This window comes from Chroicocephalus ridibundus, chromosome 9 (genome assembly GCF_963924245.1).
Source record: "Chroicocephalus ridibundus chromosome 9, bChrRid1.1, whole genome shotgun sequence".
Lineage (NCBI taxonomy): Eukaryota > Metazoa > Chordata > Aves > Charadriiformes > Laridae > Chroicocephalus > Chroicocephalus ridibundus.
This window is the reverse complement of record NC_086292.1, coordinates 2,299,332-2,323,191: the sequence shown is the minus strand read 5'-3', so window position 1 is coordinate 2,323,191 and position 23,860 is coordinate 2,299,332. Positions and strand designations below refer to the sequence as shown.

The 23,860-nt window shown below is 46.9% G+C and overlaps 1 protein-coding gene across 11 annotated transcripts in view; it reads right to left on the bottom strand.

Annotated features, from left to right (window-relative positions):
• The window catches only part of ARHGEF9 (Cdc42 guanine nucleotide exchange factor 9), a 195,263-nt gene that overhangs the window by 65,202 nt on the left and 106,201 nt on the right, over positions 1 to 23,860 (bottom strand). For all 11 annotated transcript variants that reach the window (XM_063346929.1, XM_063346931.1, XM_063346930.1 and 8 more), the window contains one exon: positions 4,130 to 4,309. In XM_063346929.1, coding sequence (XP_063202999.1) covers positions 4,130 to 4,309 — 180 coding nt within the window. The remainder of the gene's footprint in view (positions 1 to 4,129; positions 4,310 to 23,860) is intronic.

The window sequence follows — 23,860 nt, the reverse complement described above, 5'->3', positions numbered from 1 at the left end:
TTGATGTTTGGCTCAGCAATGAAAACTTTCGTTTGAGAATTACTGTATTTTCTAAAGGAGACCTTAAGGTATGACAACTGATCCGTTTGCAGTACTGGAGTATTATTATGGGCTGTAAATTCCTCCCTACAAACACTAAGCCTATTTTTTTGAGCAGATCTGGACGCTGGATGTGCTGGTATGTAAAAACTCACTTGTACCACATCATGTAAAGACAGCCCAAGGCTATGCCAGCCACAGAGGAGAGAAGAGCAACAAGTAGCATCAGCCCCACAAGTACATGAAATCCTGTTTAAAATTCCTGCTGGTTTTTTCCAACTGTACCTCCCACCCTCTCAGAGCCCTGAAAGTTGACAGGACACTCAGAGACACTGTGCAGCTAATGACAAGACTGATGGTTGCACCCTGTGGTCGTCCAGCAAGCTCACTTGATAATATGTGCTAAAATACAACATCGATACCTTCGTATGTCCTCAACCCAGCTCATTATTCAGTCTTAAGCCTAGTTCTGGAGTTCTCATCTGCCTCTCTAACGGCTTACGGGTTTTCATAACTTTCTCCCTGAGTGCAGCAGGTTTCTGCGGGAAACCGTTCACCATTTCTTACCAGCTCCGCGTTTTACTTCTCTGACGTGCTTTTTCTCTTCCCCAAAAAGCATCGCTTCATCATCCAGTTTCTCCTTGAAAGCTCCTGTGCTCCCAAAACCCTATGGCTTTCCTCCCTCCCCCTTCCTTCTAGCCAAATCTCAAGCTACAAGGAGGATAACTGCAGGCGTTATGCCCAGAGACAACAAGTCCTGTATGTGCAGGCAATTCAAGGGCAGTTTTTGTCTGCAACCCTCCCAACTGCGCGTGTAAAAGAGGCCAAGGGAATCAGCAAGTTACTCTTTTCCTCTGCGCTTGCAAATGTGAATTTCTCCTGCTATGAGATTTTGTGAGTGCCAAATGCTTTGCCAAAGATTTTCATATGATCTGGCTGGAGAGCAAGAAGCGTCAGACGTCTCATTGTAAACTAGGTTTCCAGCCCAGTTTTGTCCTCAGAAGTGATCCAAATGACTTTCAGAGGAATCTGACTTTGCAGTGATCTTCTGCTGCACCCCCTGGTAGCACCTACCAGAGCCCTGCGGTCTAAAATATCCTCAAATTCATCCTGTTTGCTTCTACACCGGTCTGGTCTGTCCTGCCATCCCTTACTTGAACTGCTTTTCATCCTCTGCTATGCAACACGTCGTTCCCTTTTCCTCCTGTACTTGCATAAGAGGAATATAGATATAAAGGAAAGCAATTATTTTGCAAGTAAAACTAGAACCACCCAGGCTAAATCAGGCAGTTTTCTGGCATCGTCTTAAAAAAGCAGGGCTCAAAGAACAACAGAGAAAAAACTCAGCCTCCTCATTACGAAAGAGCGATCAGCTGGATAAGAAACACAAGAAAAAAAACGGAGAGAAGAGGAAAGCGAAAAGCGTTCGGGTGAAACGCTCCTTGGCAGGACCCTGAAGGAGCACGAACCTGCCGCGATGGTCCTGAGGGCAACCGAGGGGTTCCGGGCACCTTCACGAAAGGCCCCAAGGGCTTTGCAGGCATCTGGTTCAAACTACTTACCAAGAAAGACGGGGAGTGAAGGGGGCGGGGGGAATATGCAAGAATAGAAATGAAGAGGCAAGGGAGCGACCTCAGCCAACAGCGGAGAGGAGAACATGACAGCCCAAATGGGGGTTGCGTTCTCAGCACAGGACAAGCAGCGAGTGGGCTGCCTCGCGGCAGCACACCCAGAAGCTGCCGCTCTTTTGTAAACCTGAACGGTGGATTTTCCCCTTCAGCCTCCCTTGTAGAGCTGCGGACAAAACTGGGCCAGAACTCCACTTGCATTTTTTTTTTTTGAAATGCTGGTACTTATTTTTAAATATTAATTATCATCTGTGGCAGCAAACCCGTGCAGTTTCCCCACTTTGGGATCGTTTGGTCCCAGGGCAGGTGGCTGGTCCCAGCCCATGCTAAACAAGTATCTCACAGATGGAAAAAGTGCTACGACCTCTTGCAGAGCTGATGGAAGGCTTGATTTTGCTGGAATAAAGTCAAACTGCGGGGTTGCGACATTAGACAGAATGGGCAAGAAACTTGCCTGGCAAAGCCATCATGATCCTAGGCACCAAGGTTTGTTCCAGGATGTTGTTCAGACGTTTGTGTACAAGTCTGAGATTCATTTATTCCTCTCCTTTGTTTTTCCCAGCTTCTAAAATCATCCTCCCAGCCTTTGAAAAGTGTAGAGAGAGGTGGAAAGTTCAGCCAAGCTGAATGATCCATGGGTTTGGGCCTTAGAGTAAATGGGTTGCTCTGTTTAGTTGTTTGGTGTGGTTTTTTTAGAAAACAGGATAGCGAAAAGCAAGACTGTTATTCAACCTACTGAGAACAGTATGTTTACGACATTACACAAAAAAGGATATTAAATCTTTTCCCCTGAATCGCAAAACCAAACAGCACCGGTCAATGCACTGGAAAGTTAAACTGGCCCAGAATATTTCAGTCTCCAAATTAAGCAAACATAATCAGACAGACAGATTTTTCTAATTCAGCCTTTCCAGCCAGCAACACGGAGGAGATGTGCCAGCGACACCGGTGAGAATATTTTCTGCAATAAGATTATCATCTTGATCACACCTGATACAAATCCATTTTCCAAACTCGTTATCTCCACCGGCTGCAGGGTCAGACTCATGTGTCCTGTTCAGCAAAATACTAAATGCTATTTGTTATTCTGGGCCAGAGTAACAGCATCAACTTTTTCACGCAGGCAGCCCAGGCTCCAGTTCCAGTCACAGCTCTCTCGCTCTTAGCACTGGCCAGACCTAGGAGAGACACAGAGCTGCATCATGAGTACCACGGGGCAGGAGGGGGGGAAGTGTCCACCGGGGAGGCAGAAGCGAGCAAAGGTGCAGGTTCCCTCGTCGGTGGTCATTGTACATCACTGGGAAACACCAGGTCGTAGACTGTAACCCGATTTTCCTAATGGCTATTTCCCAGATGAAGCGATGTAATCAAACAGGGATGCTGATGGTGCAGGGTTGCCAAAAAGAGGGAGGGTTCAGAGGGAGGGTAAGACAGGCAGAGAAGCAGAGTAAACACGGCATCTCCTCGGGACGCAGCGTCATCTTCAGGGAGCGTTTCAGAGAGAAGAGTCTTCCCCTCGACTGCCACGCAGCTTGTCAAATTGCCTGGGAGGCTCAGAGGAAACAGTCATCTTTCACACAATTTTACAAGGCAAAAGAAATCTTCATTTTTTGAACCATATCCCCTAAGCTTCTAAAGGAATTAAATCTCTGATTCCACCTATCGAACCCTGCGCAGAAGGGAGAGGAGAAGGAAGCGCACAAGGTCAAAGCCGACGTCTTGACTCCCCGAGGAAGGCTCGAGAGGGCCCAAATAATGTGGCAGGAGCTGACAATAGCAAAAAGGGCATCTTCTCGTCCCTTGGCTTTCTTAACACACACTGAGCAAAAAATTAAGTGCTCAAATCCTCCTTATTTGTAAAGGCCAGATCGCCGCTGGAGGTGGCTGGGTACAGCAAAACCTGCTTCAGCAGAAAAACAGAGACAAGCAGAATGGTTCCTTGTCCCCTTAAAAAAAAAAAATAACCAGAGCTGGTCACGGAATAATTACTGAAGTAATTTTACATCCCAAACTGCTGAAGAGTCAAAACGCAGCGCTGCTTTTGGCAAGGGGAGGGCTGACACCTCCCTGTGTGACACACAGACCAGAAAGCTCTGCCAGATGCGAGTCATTTGTAGCCGGCGTGAACTTTTAGGCCCCACCAAATCATCGACTCGTAGCCCGCATGATACTTAACAGGTTTTCCACAGAACTGCTTAAGGAAAGAGGCTACAGCAGACACACAGCAAAGGCCACTCCATATCCCAAGAGCACAAAAAGCAGAGCCAATACCTATTCCAGCCTCCCTCTACCCCACTCTCGTTCCTTTTGAAACCTTTGCTCCCCATTTTTCCGACAGAAAACAGACACACTGGAAATAAGCATCAATGACAACAAACACAGGAACCAGTTCAGTTCATTGACCGTTCTGAGCAGCGTCGGCAGTGATTCATTGTAGCGGTAAAAAGAAGAAAGTCACTCACCCTCACGAAGCTGGCGGGAAACCATCCTTCTTCATCATCGATCTGACCCCACCACCAGTCCTTGTTGGAAGCATCCAGGACCTTGATAACGTCTCCTGCTTTAAACGCCAACTCCCGGTTGGCCATGGTGACGTGATCCCATACTGCCTCAGCACTTACAATAGAACCACCACTGATCAGCTTTGAAAACAGAAAACCAGTAGTCAATAAAAGCTCAGTTCCCCGACGCAAGCACATGCACAGCAGCAGCACAGAAAAAAAAGCGCTCAGCCAATGTAAAACGATTTTCCTCCATTCCAATCCATAACAATTTCACCCTCCCGTGGTGCAACCCAGCCTGCGACCATTTCTACAGGCCGCCGCTCTGCTCCTAACCATGCCGCGCAAGCGAGCACCGCGTGCGGATGTTCAGCACCTCTCAGGTCCCACGTGGGGGAAAAGCAACACCTCCCCTGCCACCGCCACGCCACAGTTAGGAGCATGCACGTCTATCAAGGTACATGGCTTTCAGGTACAGTTCGGTTAGCAGAATGTAGAGCGGGGAGTTACCAAAAATGGCAAAACCAAGCGATGGTGTCCTGCAAAGGAATTTAGGTCTCAGAGCAAGTTTGCTCACTTCAAGGATCAAACGTCAGCTGGAGGCTCAGAAGGCTTTCCATGCAAATCCAAGCAAAATTTGCAAACATATTTAAAAGAACAGTATTTTTTTAGTGCTGGTGATGTACTGATGTCCCTTGCTTTTGAAATCTTCAAGCTACACAGCAGAAAAGGGCATGGTGGCACCCTGCTGACCCCTTCCAGACCCGACCTGGAGCACAGCCCAGCTCCACGGCATGTTCCAACCTCCCTCCGCTCACCAGAGACCTGCGGGCGCTGGCTGCCGTGACAGCCCTCGGGCGCAGGCACCTGCCCACCAGAGACTGGGCTGAGGCCAGGCTTGTGTCCGACAGGACCTACTGAACGTCTCTCCACGTGGAGCACACGGTTGCCTTAGAGCTGGACCAGCACCACGGCGGGGACCTTCTCATTCTCATTGCATGCCTCCTGCTTAATGCATGCGGGAAAGACTCATCCGAACACTGATGCTTGTGCATCCACAAGCCAAATCATCCATCCATGCCTGGGCCACCCGCTGTCTCCTCAGAACGACGGTCATGTATTTTTCAACAGAATAATAAATTGTGTTTATGTTTTGTCCACTGCAGGAATTCTGCACGGAACAGTAAGACTGTCCTAGCAAATACAGACTTTACCCATATGCTTATGAGCGTGTCAGAGCCATCCTGAACCTTGTTCGTTAATTCTGCCGTCTGAGACGCACTAAATATGCACTTGGGCGCGCCTCCAAATCGGAATTTCAGCTCACAAAGGAAGAGCTCAGCGCTGCAGCCGTTACAGACCTTCCACAGGGCAAGACTTTAACAGCCACAGATATCCTCTCAATTTAGGCAAGCAATACAAAGCATAAAGACAATAACCCGGCGCAGCGCTTATGTAAGTGCAGAAGCACTGGGAATGGTTAGAGTGCTTTTAACGGCTCTTTAATAAGTCTGGCTTACCAAAATGCCTGCTAATAACTACCTGCACAGTAAGAACCTGCAGTAAACCTTCTAGCACTGCTGCAGGGTTCTCAGCATAAACGTATAAGAGCATTCAAGTCCCTACAGGCAATTTAGTCAACAGATTAAAGGACCTGATTTACCATTTTCCTTGAACTGATTTTCCTTTAAGAAATCACGCTTCTTAGGTTTGTGACAGTTACCGTTGCACTTTCGGCTCTTCAATTATTAGAGTCAGTTGTACTTAAAGTAGCAAGATCTAAGAAAGCCTAACCTGACACTTAGTGCCTTTCATCCTCAAAGCCAAGGTGTATCTAGCCAGCGGGCCTCTCGTTCCTGCAGTAGATAAAGTAAAACAATGGTCCTCCTACTTCCATTTTGACAAATCCACTTTAAAATCAGCTGTAAAAGAAACATGGCTTCTTTGTGTATCACATAGGGGATTTCTACACCCCAGCCTCACAAGATCACTTGACAGCAAACAGAAAACAAAGGCACGGGTTAATAACAAGCTCTCATGGAAGAGTCAAGCAATGGACCTAATCGATGCGCTGGACTTATCGCAGAGGGCATCTACTGGATTAGTGTGGGGTTATCTCACATTTGGGCTGTTGATACAGAGCTGCGAGGAGCCAGGCACCAGAGGATCCCATTGAAACGAGGGGCAGATGGTGCAGGACCTTCAGTTCGCCCCCGCTCTGGGCCCTCACTTAGCAAAGTCGGGCAGCTACGTCTGGAAAAATAACAGTTATAAAGATTGATTTCTGCTTCCAGTGCAGCAACTGAATGTTCAACCCAGGTAGTGATGTGTTTTTTCAGTGCTTCCTCACAACACCTTGTGACGCCCTAAATCAAGGTTTCTAGGTGTTTTCATAAATATGAACCAGTTTAAACCACCAAGAACTCCAAGACAGAGCTGGAAGGAACGAAGACTTCACAGCTGAAGAAACCATATATTCAAGACCAGTTAACAGTCATCGGTTCTTCTGCCAGGACCAAGCTCTTCTCCTTCACTTGTGTTTCTCCTTTGCCGTTTTTATGGACACTGCCCGGCCTCCAGTTTCCCCGGTTAAACAAGCTCTGCTCTTTCAGCCTTGCCTTGGCAGGCGGCTCTTCCTTCCCCTGAGCACTTCACCAGCCCTTTTAGGCATCTAGATATTTTGCCTGCATCTTTCTCGAACATAGATGACCAGAACTGTAAATACTATTCCCAAAGAGACCTTACCAGAGATTTGTGAAACAGCATGAAAACATTTCTTACAGTGTCACAGAAATCTTGCAGTAATACATAACATACATAACATCTCCCCCTTTTTTCCGTGGCTACCTCCCGCCAGCGGCTCATTTAGCTTATCCAAATAAATGAGGTAGAGTACATTCTTTTTGTCTAGAAAATCAGTTTTCTTGGTAAAAAAAAATTTAAAAAACTCAGGTTGGCCTGACACTCGTTCCTTTTGTTAATGCCATTGGGTATTTTAGTCCCTTTTTCACTGATGATGAACCAGGAACAGAGCTATCGCGCAGAAGCCGGGTTTCTGCTTTTTCTGCTTCAGCTGACATAGACTTTGCTGTCACTTCACACACAGGCAGTTCTGGGCACAAACTGCCACAGAAACGTCACTGAAACCAAACTTCAGAGGGACCGTGTTTCAGAGCCGCCTAGCCTACTTCGCAAAAGTGCGTTTCCGAGCCCGAGGCACGAAATCCCAGCTCCGAAGAGCATGGCTTGGCCAGCGGCAAGGGCTGGCAGGGACTTGCAGAGGGCCAGAAGGGCAGAGAGGCCTTTTTCTGCTGTTAAGGCAGAGATGTGGAAGATGCTTCCAGTGGGTGCCAGGAGCTGAGGTGGCTTTGCAAGGGGCTTCTTGCTACTCAAGGAGAAAGGCTGTAGCTCTTGGTTTTCACTGTCTAGTGCCAGCAGATAGAAGAAAAGCCCCTTTAGCAGGTCCTTTCCAGCCCCTGGTCCATAGCCTTAGCCCAAGAAAGGGATCCGCATGCCAGGAAGCAAGCAAGCCTTGGCCTTCCAAAATATACAGTTCAGCCTGTGAAAAAAGAATGGCAGCAGGATGGCAGAAGTCGAGTTCCAGCCATCGCACGCACTGGGTCCATCAAGAGAACATCAGAGCCTAAAATTAAAAGATCCGGTTTAATTTATTTTGGAAGACATCTTGCTGCATTTGTGGAGCCATTTGACTCTTTCAGGGCAGGGTTACAGAGACAGAACCTGACATCCACAGCAGCAAGAGATGATGAACTAGAGAAAGGTCAGGGTAAAATATTATTTTCTGAGAGAATTCAACACAGGAGCTCTTCACTCCAGGAAGTTCGAGTTTCTTGGTTTCAAATCTGGGTCTTAGCACTGTGGTCAGATACACTCAGGCGAAGACCTTGAAAGGGACTTATCTCCAGTAATTTTACATGTCTACCACACAGCATCTGAGACAGGCATCTGGCCTCCTTTATAATCAGTGAAGAGAAAGAGACACATCTGGAGTGTGATTCATCTCGGCTATTTCAGTTGTTTACCTTCGAGTGAGGTGAATCATGCCCTAGAAATTACTATTTCTCTCTGTTTAATTGGGTGATGCAGAAGTTTACACTTCCAGCATCTTATGTTCATCCCATCTACACTTTCGCCATCGCTAAAAAGTGGTAACAAAGAACTGGATTTAACAATAATAATCACAATAGGAATAGTCCAATATTAAATCACACTCTCCCCGACACAGCAGTTTCTCGGTACGTGAAGGCTGTTGTAAATAAAATTATGTTCTCCATGCCCACCAGAAGAGTTCACAAAATCTCAGCCTTGTAAATTTACAATAATGAGGACTTATAAGTCCTCATTATTGGGGAAAGTGTCCTATTTATAAGAAGAGGGAGGCAGCTAGAAGAAATGCAATCGGTGATAGTGTCCGTTTGGTTTTGACATACCCTGAATACTGCTTGTCTTCCAGGTGAAAGTCCTAGTTCCCATTTAAATCAATTATTCTTGTCAGTTGGTCATTCAAACTAAAAAGCCCAAAGCAAGAAGTCTCTCGACGCTTTCCCCATGTAACATCAGTGCAGGAGAAATGCCCCAGAGCACTTCTTAACAACAGACCCGAGAATAATTTTTCATGTTTTTACAGGAGACTTCAGAGCCCCGCCAACCACTTTCTGTCTGGGGTGAAGATAAAACTTCCTCAGCGGGCAGAAGACCAGATGAACTACTGGGGTGCTGCGCATGGTCTAGGGACCAGAGTCGCTGTTCATCATAGGTCCTTCCTCACCTCCTAGCGAACACCTGCTCATGGCCAAAGGTAAGCACCGGGACAGAGAGATGAGGGGCCACTTCTGTGTCCCAGCACCGCAAATAAATTGAGCTAACGAGGAAAAGAAAAAGAGAAAAAAGATAATGCTCTCTCTAATTATAAGCACAGCTGACACATTTCTGGAACACACACTGAGAACATGGGGTATTATCGCTGTATCGCCAGGATCACAAGCATCAGCCTTTCCAGGGATTTTCAAACAGGTTTCCAAAGCGCTCTGTAAACCTCCAATAATTCAGTCATAAACCCTCACTCTAAAGATGCTTATTTAAGACACTCCTAACACTCACGTACAACAGGTGAATGCTTCCACAACAGCAAGTCAAGTCAGTGGAAAGGAATTAAATCATTCCTACTTAAGGTCTGTGTGGATTTTCCTTTCTCTTCTAGCCTGGTGTTATTTCCAGGATGGAACGTGGCCACTGGAAATACTGAATTACATTAGGGGTGCTGCCAAAATAAAATGACAACAACAACAAACAGTAAAAAAGGGTTTCAGAGGACTCTGCAAGTCACGACCTCCGGGATGCAGCACCGTCAGCGTGTGCCAGCCGAGAGCTCCCGACCCTGGCACACCACGGCACGCCATGGCAGGGATGCTGAAGGCTGTACCACAGCAAACATGGTGTGGTACATCGCTGCAAAACCCCTGCTAAGCTCACCTAGCTGTGACTGTCCTCACCAGTGGGGAATGATCCTGTCTCCTTCTTCCCTCAAGCTTTCCAAAGACCTCAGCCAAAGGGGAGCCAATTGTCATTAATGCCACAGGGGGAGCTTCCAAGGAATATAAGAGAGGAGCTCAAAAGTGGTAGTTCGACTCTGGAATTTGCATCTGGCCATGGCTCTGTGGCACTGCTATCAAGACAAAATAACTCTCCCTGCCAAAGTAAGCAGGGGAAATAAGAACAGAAGGAATAATGGGAACAACACTCTGTTGCGTGACAGGGTAGAATCACTCTGCCTAACCCCTTGACTAGAGCAGGTCTGGAGCAAACCCCTCTGACCCCAAGGAGAGGAGAGAAAGGGGGATGTCATGGACGACCCATCCTGATCAAAAAAGCCTGGGATCACCACCTGGGATATTTTTCTAAAGTACATTACAGAAAGCGACCTCTGAACCAAGATTTACAACTTCTTCCAGGATACTGCAGGGTTTGACTCTACCAGCCATGAACCAGCTGTGTCACTGCAAAGGGACTTTGCTCCAGTTCTGCAGGATGGGACCTCTTGAAAGAAGATTCTGGGAATGGGTGAGCTTCTGCTTCCGATGCATCTGGTGCATTTTCCCTGACTTTTCTCACTTCCAAAGCCACGACGCATAGTCGGAGGCCAACATCTGCTCCTTCTCAGCAACTGCCCGCGGTGAGGCAGCCAGGTATGAAACATGTTTTAGTGAAACCAGCCACTATTGCAAAAATTTGCTAAGTATTCCCAACTAACCAACATTTACTGGCTTCTTAGGGGCCAACCTGAAAAACAAATCAGGGACTTAGTGATACCTGGAGACTGAAATGGGCATAAACCAGCAGAAATCTTTTCCGGAGCTGATTCGGTTTGAGGCTAGGCCACACAAATCACAACTACCTATCCATACCTCTTCCAGGGATAATCATCGTTAGCTCACAAGGTTCTGCATTGAGTTTCCAGCAGAGAGTTTCTCACTAGTCCAAAATTCACTTAATAAAGAGACACCTTCTCAAAAAACCCCAAAGAAGTCTACCATGGATCACCATCTCCTTAGAAAATTCTAAGTACCTACAAAGTTTCTAGGACCATGGCCTCTGGGCAACATGAATAATCTTAAGGCAGGGATATATTTCTCTATTAGACCTTCTACTAATGCATCAATAGAGTTATAATAGTAAAAAGACAAAACAACAAAAAACCAAACCAAAACAAACAAAAAAAGAGCTGAGTAGTTCCCGTTCAAATCAGCGTTACATAAACTATATGCTGCTCCTCAGGAGTAGGACGGCAGGAATAGGGAGCAGACTGTGAAGGGGAGATGGAGAAACGTGGTGAGACTACGCCAAATTGTTCTTGTACAGACATGCCCTCTATTCAGACAACATAAAAGCACTGTAAAATAACAATAGCATTTCCCATTGTATTCAACAGGAGCTTCCATAACAGCAGCAGCCAAAACATCTTCAAACAAGAATATACAGAGAGCTGGCATTCAGAGTGAAGAAATCAATGCTCAGAGTAACCCCAGCAGAAGAGGAGACACAAACGACCTGCAAAGCTCCAGCCAAATGAGAACAGCACTTTGCTTCCCATGTTCCCAGAAGAAAGGCACCTCACGCTGGCTTCACCCTCCTGTGTTTTAATTGCATTGCTCCCTCACGAGCAGTAACGCTTACAACGCAGACTGACAGGGCTGTTAATCATGGGGCCATTTATTGCAACAGCAACGCCGTCATCTTAAGGATTTCCCATGGAGGGTGTTCGTCGCTCTGCTGAGAGCCGCTCGGATGCCTCCCCCGTGAAAACCACGTGTGCGGTACGAGCACGGGAGCGGTTTGAGGGGGGGCTCACCTGAGCTGCGCAGACAACAGAAGCTGCAGCCCACGTTTGGGCCCACCATGCGGCTGGTTTTCACAACTAGGACAGGTTCACTCAGCTGAGGGAGCCGACAAAAAGGAAGCGTACAAGAAAACGTCACCCCACCTCATCATGTTGTACTTCTGCTCTTGTATAAGCTCCCAATAGTTCCTTTGATTGTGTATTTATTTTTAAACCTCTCGTCAGAAATTATACAAACTGAATAATGCCAAATCATAGTGAATTCGCCGCGCAGCTCATTCACAAAACAAATGGGAGGGCATTTCCACTTGATTTGCTTATTCTCTGAAGAGGTGCAATCACACAAAGGTTAAGCACGAGGCAAAGAATTTCCCTTTCTGCTTTCAAGCCCTTTGATGAATTTGACTAATGGCTGGATTTCAGCTGAAAGAGGCTGATTGGAGAGAGAGCGCCTCTCTGATAGCCCCCTATTCTGCAAAGGCTGTCACACTTGGTTGGAAGCTTTATATATATGTATCTAAAGGTGGAGAATCAGTACAGACTTAAAGGTTCATTAGGACTGGGTTATGATATTTTTCATTGATTTAAGTTTTCTTGAAAGAATATTGCCTGGCACACGTGAAATCACCCGGCCTCACACAGGGTACAGTAGCAGACTCCAGGGTACGGCATTACTCTTATTTTCCACCTTATTATGGCTATTGTCCATGTCGTTCCTATTAACAATAACAGCTGCAACACAGAGCTGCGTGCGGTAACTGGAGAGCTGCGAGTGCCTATAGAACCAAGGCAGCAACGAGGAAAAGGAGTAGTAACAAGACAGAGTTACCCCAATAAAGCACTGCCCATGCGGTGTTTAATTGGCTCTGGAGCACCGGCGAGCCCTCGGCTTTGATGGTGCATATGTCACCGTAATTGCTTTCCAATCCCTTTTGCGTACTGGGCACATTAAGCCTCCCCTTGCCTGATGACATATCTTTCATGTACAGTAATTACAAATAACCACTAACCATAATCTTTTAACTCAGATAAATTATGAGATCGGTTCTAGGACTCAAAGTTTAAACTGCTCCGGGGAAAACAGCACCTTGTGTCAAAGACAGCCCGAGCGGCTCTCTGCGCCGTACTGACTCGGGGCCAACACGGGCTGTCAGCATGAATCCCTCATTACAGCACACGGAAAAGAAATCTCTAAATACTCTTCAAGATGCAAACCTAAAATACCTGCGCAAATCCCAGTCTTCTGACCACAGAAGGGACTCCTCGCATTCCTAAACGAAGGCCGTAACTGCCTCAAAGCCCTAGAGCTGGACTGGAAATCCTTCCTGTGACCAGAGGGCCAGAGCTGGGCTTTGATTTATTTATGCCCAGTTTAATCTTACTGGGCCGAGGCTGCATTAGGCAGTAATGAGGGGGGGAAGCAGTCAGGATTCCCAGGCAATGTTTCCAGCATTAATAAAGCATCAGCCCAGCCCCGCTGCTCGCTGCGGCAGCAAACATCATGCCAGATAACATCGAAGCATTGTGTCCAGACCGCTGCAGGACTCGGGCAAGGATTGATACAGTTCTCTCTCAATTACCCAAGGTACAGAATAACACAGATAAGCAAAGCGGATATTACAAAATAGATATAAATTAGGCCCTAGGAATGTACAGTGAGGGGCAAGAGGCTGCTGTGGGGCACTGAGCCCTGAGCTAAGGGAGCCCGTGAGGAGGTACAGCGGCACAGAGACCACCCCGAGCATCCCTGTGCCCACGGTGTAGCTAATCCCCAACCTCGAAACCTGTTCGTGGATAACCAAGACTTGACTGGAAATGTCAGGAATGCCAAATCTAGACTCGTTTTACCCAAGAAGCCTGTCCTTATTGAAACCCGAAAGCAAAAGACTTCTCTCCCACGGAGCAGACCGGCTGACTGTGGGCAAACGGAGTTCATCTGAACAACCAAATAGTTTTTTGCAGGGAGGGAAGATAAAATTGTGATTGCTCTGAGGAAGGCAAGAGCGCTGGATGGTTTAGAGATTATTTATTTTAAAATGCACATCACCTGTTACTCTGGGGCATGGGAGTTTCCAAAGCAGAAAGGCATTAAGGAGCAAATTACACAAATGACTCCCAGTGGATTGCATTATTCAACACAACACTGCTACTCACAAAGGCAACAGCACACAGATCTGCTCATCCCTGATGCGGGGTCTTTACCCCTGAAGCTGCAGGAGAACTGCCATCAGCCACCACAAAGCTGGGGACACACAGATAAGCTGTCCCAGCTCTTTTTAGCAGGGGGCAATGGCACACAGACACACAACCGCACACACACAGGCACAAACCCCAGGACTGCCCAGTGCAGCAACTTCACTTATCTAGAATCAGGCATTCACAGTGAAATGAATAAAGTGACAGGACCAGAACTAATGAAAGCGTAAGTAGACACTTTGTCCTATAAAAGCTGACACAGTTGGCCAGGGTTTAAAAATCATGAAAGGAAATTAATTCAAATGTAGGGCTGTTAATAAGAAACAGAAACATTATTCCTAGGTGGCCAAGTACGAGGAACAGGCAGCAAGAGCCCCTTCATGATATCAATCACCGCAATGTCTTTTAAAACACCTTTTAAAAATGAAGTAGCTGCCTGGATTATGTCACATTAGACCACAATGTATTAAAACGCATCATCAGTAATAGACTTAGTAATGCATAATTCCCATATATTGATATTGTAGTATGATGCCAAAAAGATAACATTAAAAAAAAGAGAGACATTTTTAGTAAGTGATGAGAACTTGGAACTTAAAAAGTAGTGGCTGTTATTAGTGCAAATCAGTGCCCAGGCTGGATTAAAGTCCAGATGAATGTATTACACCAATTACACTCACGGCTCAGGCTCCTCATTTGCCGTTCTGATCTCTTGATTTCTTAGCGTAAGCCACTGCAGCTCACGGCTAATACAGCCAAGGAGTGGCTTCTTGGCAGATGAGCAGAAGAGGGGAATGCCATCTACAAATTGTTTTGCAAACCCTGAGCTTACAGAAAAGTTTAATTAAATGCAAGCTCAACGTGAGCAATGGCTGGAGAAACAGCACACGACGCCCAGAAACCACCCTTGGCTTCGGGTGAGTTTGCAGGGGCAGGAACAGCCCCAGCTCAGCCGGCTGCCAGCCAAGCTGGTGGAGAGCAAAGCCGGTCCGGCTGCTCTTGGGCAAACCAAGAGCCCTCCAGTGAAAATCCCATTCCTTCTGTCTCAGGCAGGAAGAGAAAAACCAGAATGGGCACCCAAAATAAGAAACAGCCAGACAACGCCTCTGGCCCCTACATTATGATCTTCAAGAGAATGATTCCAGCAAAAACGCAAGTCTTCCTCACGTCTTCCAGTATTACAGCAGCTGGACCAAAAAGCAGCGAGAGGCATCCTGAGCTCAAAGGGAACACCTGGCGACCAGGCTCTGCTAGCCACCACCCCACACGTGCAATCAGTAACACAACACAACAAGCCCAGCAAGACAGAGCTCGAGTCGTTATAGCAACCACATCTTGCATTTACATCTCACCTTTCATCCGTGTCAACTCCCGAGAGGGCAAACAGGCAGGACTTAAAAGTAAGCGATGGAAAACAGCTTCTCCCCTTGAGACGCTTGTTAAGGCCAACCCCGTGGTGTCCTCTGCCTCTCTGAGCCCTGAGCTCGCAGCCCGGCATCGGCACAGCACCCTGGGCTTGGCTTTGCTGTCACAGGCTGAGAATCTCTTGCTATACACACTCAAAAGATTTCCAAAGCATGTAACATACTCAGCGCAAGCTTTTGGGGAAGCAGCACATGTGGCAACGGAAGGCAGAGGAGTGGCACAGCGAGGTGGACATCCCAGCACGTGCCTTCGCTCCCTTGGTTTCAGCAGAGAGATACCAGGTATCTGGCATGATATTCTTATTCCCGTCTAATTGACTTTGCATTACCATAGGTTTTTTCCTACTAAAAGCTCAACGGACAATCCTGGATGTAAGAGGCTGTTTCATCAGTAAGGTAATAAATGGATGCTAGTTAAATGTGCGTAACTCTTGTAGATTGTCATCAGACCCTGTAAGCCTATTACATGGATTGGCCCGATCAGTGAGGGGATATGCAGCCTTCCACCTCTAAGCTGCTTTTCTCAATTCAGGTTAGGAATGAATGAAAGTCACCGTCAGATGGCTTCTCAGATTTTATGGAAAATTGCCACATTCAAAATGTCCTTGTTAATGGAGTAGTTGAAAGCAGACACTTGCCACAACCGTCTTCCCCAAACGTACTGCTGCTTGGATCTATACTTCTCGGCCTCTAATTAAAACAGGGGGGAAAGCCCCTAATACCACGTCTTTTTTCAAGTCATCAACACCCGTTCTGAAACATGAGTTACCACCGCAGCCTCCCGAGCTGCTCAGGGAGCCAGCAGCTATCTCCATGGCACAGCTGCTCCTGCACTCCCTCGCCACCCATCTCTTGCCCCCGCAGCCACCTCGCAACCGTGCAACGCCAAAACACCCCGGACTGCACCCAAAACCTCTGTGCAGGTCAGAGCCTTGGCAGGAGCTACAAAAAACCCAGAGCAGGTAGCGCGAGCTTTGCCCAAGCACCTGGTAAGAGCGAGTCAAGCCACTGCCATGTTGTTTCTTATTTTAGTTTGTGCAAAACGCTGCTGCCAAAGGCAACAGAGAGCACGGCGTGGTGCGTGGTTGGCTCCACCATGCCAAACCGGTGTCACCTCTCCCTTTTTTTATAACCAGCCCCTTCCCCTCTCTCCAGGTCACGCTGCACAAGAAACGCAGAAGTCCCATCCCTCTCCATTCCACCTATCCTATTCAGAAAAGGCATATTTGCTGTCTACTATAACAAAAATATCACCTGGATGACGCTGAAGAAAGTGGTTATGAACCAAGATAATTCTATTCAAAGTCTAGGGGGCAAAGTTGTCACAGATGAAATATCATTGTCTATTATCTGTTGGCAAACGCTGTACATAATGGCAGCCACTCAACTTAATGGCTTACATTCCAGCTCCTTCAAATGAGCCCATCACCGCCGTATGTAATCACAGTATATATTTAAAAGTATAATTTCCATCCAAAAAGACCATAGCTGGAGCAATATGACTCATACAGTTCCCTGTGCATCAGAAAGCATGTCATGAAGACTGGGAATTTGTGAGCCAGTTACCATCTGTGTACAAATTAGGCCGTGGACATGATTCTTCAACCCGGTCGACGGCAAACTCCCTCTGACATAAACGGCAATTTTGAGGCCCTTCGCCTCTGCGCCCAAGAGAACAGAAACGTCCTCAGAAGCTGCATGTGAAGTAAAGGGATACAAATATTAAAGAGAAATGCAAGGGAATTAAAAGGCATCTCTCCCCGTATACCTATTCCCGCACTCCATAGCTGAACAGTTACAGCTGCAAACTCGGCTTCATTTCTGCCATAACAAAATCATCTCCACAGCATAATTAGTGTGTTCATGTTAAAATGGGTCCAAATGCATGGAAAGAGGCATCCAAATATGATTTGTTTTTCAAGACAACGTGATGTTTTCCCCGGCTAATAGATTCGATTCATTAAGGAACAACGAGAGCCAAGCAAACTATTTGCAGCAAACGTTTGCTGATTTTAGAAGCCTTTCCTCCTTGGTGAATTGTCCATGAACAGACTGGTTTTCACATTATTACTTTTTACCTGCTACGATTTGACAACCTTTTTTAGTCTAACTTGGCTATGCATGGCTTACAAACTATCTGTTCTCTAACTACTGCTTAAAATAGTGATTATTCCTAGTTTCCTTAATGGATCAATTAAGTCACCTGGCACTACTCTGTTCCTGGACTGGATGGCTATCACATCCACACACAATTTTCAAGATATCTGGATTGAACATTCACGTGAGCAGATATTTGCACTAGGATTTGCAACACTATCTTACGGCAAACATCTGAGCTGTCTGAAGGGGTTTTGAATGAATAATTTTCTGCATTGTTCACCTACCTCTAGAAATAACGCTCCATCTGTTCATGGAACGGTTCCTTTTTCTTACTCAGGTAAAATGAAGGTCACCCAAGTGAAAGAAAAATTTGCACGTCCCCAATGCCCTGCAACCAACACATCTACACAACCGCACGCGTACCTGGTCAAGGTCATTAACGAGTCAAAGCAAGAAATACAGCTGTCAGGTTAAGGGGAGTGAGTAATCACCTCGTGCATCATTGCTGCGACAAGCACCCCAGGACACAGGCTGGAGTCAGAACATGTCCTTTGCAATTAATCATTAATCAGGACGCATTACGACAAAGAAGTCAAATGGCAACTCTAAAGGTGAACCAAAACATTACTTTTAAAACACCTACGCTTTAAAAACAAAAACCCCAAAAAAACCCAAGCAGGCAACTCTCAAATCAGAGGGGAAAGGCAAATGGAGCGTATATAAAATCCATACCAGCCTCTGGGTGGAAAACATCCAACTCGTACTGGGACATGATTCACCCCAGAAGAACTGGCAGCAGCGCAGCTCGCGTGAAGCTAATCCCCGGTTGTGTGGGCTTTGCTGGTATGGAAGATCTTTCCTTCCTTTGGCCTGTCCCATTTCATTGACCTCCAGAGGACCGGAGCGAGCCCAGGTTGCTTCGTATGAAAATAACAGGGCACTGCCCGTGCCGGTCCTCCGCCGCACAGAGCTCCTGTCCCCTGCATGCTTGGGACAACTGTTAAAAATACGGTCATTTAAAGTAGTCAGATAACCCTGAATCCACATGCTGAGCACTTACGGTCATGGCTAGTACTTGAAGGAGCATGTTAAATCCAAGTCCTGCTCTGGCTTCACAGCTCAGAAATGGTATTCAAGAGCACAGGAGGACCACAGACACCAAGGCTCATACTCTGAAGAAATGCAAACAACTTCTCAGTGCAGACCTTCAAAGTAATCTAAACCGTCCTTATTTCCCCATAATACTGTTCTGCTTAAGTCTGTGTTGAGCACAACCAGCCTTGTTTGCACCGTACGGCTCTGTCCTTCCTCAAGTGAACAGTGACACCAAAGTCAACAGGAACATCTGCAAACCTACATCCATCGAATACATTGGGTTCTTGCTTCAAGGAACATATAACCCTAGTGTCTGATGTCCCAGCCAATTTCTGTGCTAGTTTCAATTTTTAAAGGCAAATCTTCAGAGCAAAACTAGGGTAAAATATGAGCGACAGTCCAGGGAGGTTGCTACACACCGGTACAGACAGATTTGAGGGTGCACGTTGACAGCCCAACTTGGATTTGGATTGAAACTTGCCCAAATGCAGCTGTTGCGGTTGGGCTTGTTAGAGTCCTTTAGCCCAGATGAATTCCCATCCAAGGATCTGCTCCGGCTCAGCTTCAGCTATACTATATATTATTTGCCTGGTAAGCAATCTACGCTCAATTATATCCAGTATATAATTATTATTCATTTCAGAAATAGGTTTTCCTGACTCAGAACAATTAAAGGATGTCTTAAAGGATTGTTACTTATAGAATAGAAATTTTCAGAAAAGAGACCACATAACAAAGGTGGGAGATGCTGCCCTAATGAGAAATCTCCAACCCTTCTCGCAGTGATTTTTTTTCAGCTAAAAAAACAGAAGTCAAGTGCGTGGACTTCCCCCAGCCATGCTGTGCGCTAGGCAGCTCCTGCCAATTGCCTCATGGATCAAGCAAGCATGGCAAAGCGATAATGGTGATGGGGAGTGATAGGAGAGATGTGTTGTCCAAACCTAAGCCAACTGTGAAGACGCTGCTCCTAGAAAGGTGGTGAGCAAAGAGAGGCAAAACGTAAATGCACAGGCGGTGGCTACCAGGGCTCTGGGATCCACCCAGGGAATTCACAGGGTATTTGCAATGAACAACGCCACGTGAGAGAACACTAATTGTCAGTGAAATAGCCTCAAATCTCTGAAATAAAAAACCGTAGCTAGAGCTATTTTGGCTAACTGCTGAAAAAAAGAGCGTGTACCCCTAACTGATGTGCAGCCTGTTTCATTTCTCTTTCCATCACTGGAGCAACTCCCAGATATTCCCAGGGCTTCAAAAAATGCTGTGGCAAGGCCTGTCTGCGTTATCTAATCTAGCATTGTTAAGAATTGATACCATTTGTTGAAAGCATCCAAGATGTTCTCTTTGGGAAAGTACTTGGTGAGCACCCTCTTGAAGGCATCTGGTAAGGAATTTTTACTACTGGCCTAGATATGTACTCCACCTAGAAGAATTAAGTGGCTCTAAGGAGCTTTTAGTCTAAGTAAATCCTCATTTAAACAAGCCCTATGAAAATGGACAGGAGCTCCAACTGCCTGATTTGTTTTTGTTTTATGGTCCACTCAGAGAAAAAGAAACAGGAAAGATGTAACGTGATCTGTCTCTCACAGGTCTCCATTGCTACTGCACTCCTCACATCTCACTGCTTTTTCCTTCTATAGCACTGGCGTGGAAATAATAAATTATCCTAGTCTCACGAATTTTCACATTATTTTTTATGGCCAGTGTTTGCTCAAAATGGTAGCTGCCCTCATTCAAAACTGCCCAGCTGGAACAGCCAGGGAGTGCATCCAAAGGGAAGGAATATGGAAAAGAGCTGATGCAGCAGAGAAAATTGACCACAGTGGCAATACACATGGCCAAAGGGTGCCACGGGCAATGGCGCAAGTGGCACAGCGCTCAAGTGCGACAGGAAAAAAACCCTTTTCCTTGCTACTTCCTCCATAATAAGTGGAATCAGGGAGAACCTGGCCATCTCAAAACCATGGAGAGATTTTTCCTTGGGTTTATGTTTGGACAAGGAGAGACTCTGAGGCAAAGTTCAGCTCCAGCTCAGAGGAGCTTGGCTTTGAGGCTGTGGTTCAGCTGAACAGAGACAGAGGTCCCCTCTCCTCAGCTCTCCAGCCACAGGACTTTGCCACGTCCTTGCCTTTGAAGCATCTCGGCTGGTGGGAGCCCAAACTTGTAACAGTACCAACGCAGGACGATGAATTCAGGCTGAGAGACTTTGGGCAGGAGGTGGCTGGTTCAAACCCAGCTCTAAAGAAGGTCAGAAATCTGGTTTCACAGCTCAAGGCCTGTTTTTTTCAGACTTAATACTTGATAGAAGAGGCTGTCCAAAGTCTGCTACTGCCTCGTAGGAGAGCGTGTCATTTCTACAATGACATGAAGGAAAAAAAGATAGAATCATAGAATCTTCATGGTTGGAAAGGACCTTTGAGATCATCAAGTCCAACCATACACACACACAAAAAAAAAACCAACCAAAAAAACCCCCTACAGTCTCTGCCACTAGAGCATGCCCTGAAGTGCCACATCTACACGTTTCTTAAATACCTCTAGGGATGGTGACTCAACCCCCTCCCTGGGCAGGCTGTTCCAGTGCCTGACCACTCTTTCAGTAAAGTAATTCTTCCTAATATCTAATCTAAACCTCCCCTGCTGCAACTTCAGACCATTTCCTCTGGTCCTGTCATTATTCACCTGGGAGAAGAGGCCAACACCCACCTCTCTCCAACCTCCTTTCAGGGAGTTGTAGAGGGCAATGAGGTCTCCCCTCAGCCTCCTCTTCTCCAAGCTAAACATGCCCAGCTCCCTCAGCCTCTCCTCATATGACCTGGTCTCCAGCCTGGTCACTCTCCTCTGGACACGCTCTAGCACCTCAATGTCCCTCTTGTACAGCGGGGCCCAGAACTGAACACGGCACTTGAGGTGAGGCCTCACCAGTGCCCAGTACAGAGGCACCATCCCTTCCCTGCTCCTGCTGGCCACGCTATTTCTGATACAAGCCAGAATGCTGTTGGCCTTCTTGGCCACCTGGGCACACTGCTGGCTCATGTTAAGCTGGCTCCACCAGCACCCCCAGGTCCTTTTCTGCTGGGCAGCTTTCCAGCCACTCTGCCCCAAGCCTGTAGCGTTGCTTGGGGTTGCTGCGACCAAAACGCAGGACCCGGCACTTGGCCTTATTAAACCTCATACAATTGGCCTCAGCCCATGGATCCAGCCTGTCCCGGTCCCTCTGGAGATAATTTCACCTCCAGCTCAGTCGCAGCTGGATCACAGATTGAGTTTGCTCTCCCAGAGGCTTAGGGATCCTGCAACATAGCGCAAAGCAGGAAAAAACAAATGCAAAAAACTACAAATGGGAGCCAACATTTGTTGCAGTCTTTGATACCTTTCCATCTTCATTGCAACGTGGAAGAGGTGGTATTATTCACTAACACTCGCTGATGATATCGAACAGGAAAATCTGAGAGCCACAAAATGAAGCTAACAAACAGGAGGTAAACTCATTCCAAATCCATATTCAATGCGAGAGATGCTCACAGGGCAAGGAAGCATGGGAGCAACAGCGGCAGGAAACCCGAGAGGAGTCTGAAATACACTGAAATGAGAGCAAGATCCGCAACAAGCTGTGAGAGTCCCTCCTCCCATGGCTTGTTCTTCACGAAGCAACTCATTTCAGACAGATATTGACAGCGTGGGAGGGATTCAGAGAAAAGCAACAAATTTTATCAGAGGTTCTGGAAGGATTAATACCCAGAAAGAGATTAAACCTGCTAAAAGCTCAGCGAAACTACCATTTCAGAGACTGCGCTAACACAGTTTAAATAGTTTCAGGAGAGGTATTATTTATGTATAATGGGTAGAGCTAGGAGTCTGAAATGGAGAAAGGCTCCATTTTAACTATCTAAAAATCAAATCACCAACAAAGGATTTAAAACAAAGGATCTACAAGGTGAAGAAGCCTTTGAACAAGAAATAAATGAAACAGCTTTACCCACGAGGAGGACGCAGCGCAGGAAAGGCAGGAGGGCAGCGCCGAAGGCCGGGCACAAGCAGAGCAGCGCAACCGGCAGCTGTGGCTAAGGAGCCTGGTGGGGTGGAGAAAGCCCCTCTCTGCTGTTGTCCCTACAGCAAGTAGGAGACCTGAACCTCTCCAAACCATGAAGAACTTTGGGTGTGGATGTCTAACTATCCAACAAAATTTTCAAAATGCAAGATTCGCAGAAGGAGACTGTGGGTGTTCTCTGAGGGCTATGCCCAGGTGAGAGATATTGTGTGAGGGGCTCTTTGATGACCTTGCAGTCCAAGGACAGACCACTGAAAGTCTCCTTGGTGATGTAAGGCAAGGACCAAAACCATCCCTGATGTTTATAGTGGGTCCCGCGATGGCCTAAATAATACAGCGATATACTAGATACTGTCTCCATTGCACAGGCGCTGGTCGTTAGTTGGGCTGTGACAGTAAGAAGATAGTGTTACTACAGCACAACAGCAGCGCTGGCACCACAGTAATATTTGTTCACATATTTCAAATAAGAAAACACTCTCAGAGCACCTGGTTCTCCAGATCTGCTCTCAAATACGTCTGATTTTGGAGAACCCAAAGGTTCTTCCCTTCTAACCCGCAGCACACAAAGCGAGACGGGGGCGCTCACTCCTCTGATGCCAGCACGTGCCAGCGACTCCCCCGGGCAAGGTCTGCCTCGCTGCTGCAGCAGTGGAGATGCCACCACCCCGGAGACCTGCACCTCTCCCACCGCAGCCCCAGCCTCCTTGCTGGACGTAACCCGGTGCTGCTGAAAGCTCGAGGCAATTTGTCCCAGGAACTCTCTCGAATTCTTGCACCTCACTGGGCTGAGGGGCCTGTGGTTTTCTGGGTGTGCAGCCTCACCTTTCCACCCTTCCAAGAACTTATTTCTCCCTAAAGGTATGTAAGTATTCACACACATTCTTTTTCTCTCCTTAAAAGGGCAAAAATAATCCCATCTCTGTTATTATTTATACTCCTTGGAAATGCAGCTCCTCAAGCAACTTCTAACAACTCAAGTCAGCAGCCATTTAAGTCCAGAGGAGATTTGTGAAGATTTTGAAGAAGGTCATTTCAGTGCCCAAACCAGCCTTTATTAAATAAGAACATATATAAATACCACAAAATATCTCAAAATAAAGGTGTCTGCACTATCGTTAGTGGCAACTTACAGCACTGTTTACACTGTATAAACCCCCCCGAGCCCTTCTTCTGCAGGCCACTTGGCCTTAGAGGGGCGACTCTGAATATTTTTTGTGCTTAAATTGAGCTGGGGGAATTAAAACACGGACCATGTGCCAAGTGGCAGCAGCATGTTTGGATGGGGCTGGGCAGAGAACAAGCCCAGCAGCACCACACCACACCGCAGAGGAATCCTCCGGCCCTCGCGCCCACCTCCATCCCAGGGCTGCTCCCGAGCGGCCGCGGAGGACAAGGGCTGGAAGACTGCGCAACCTTCCACCTCTCCGCTCCCTTCTCCACCAAGACAGAGCCACCATGGCAGCTTC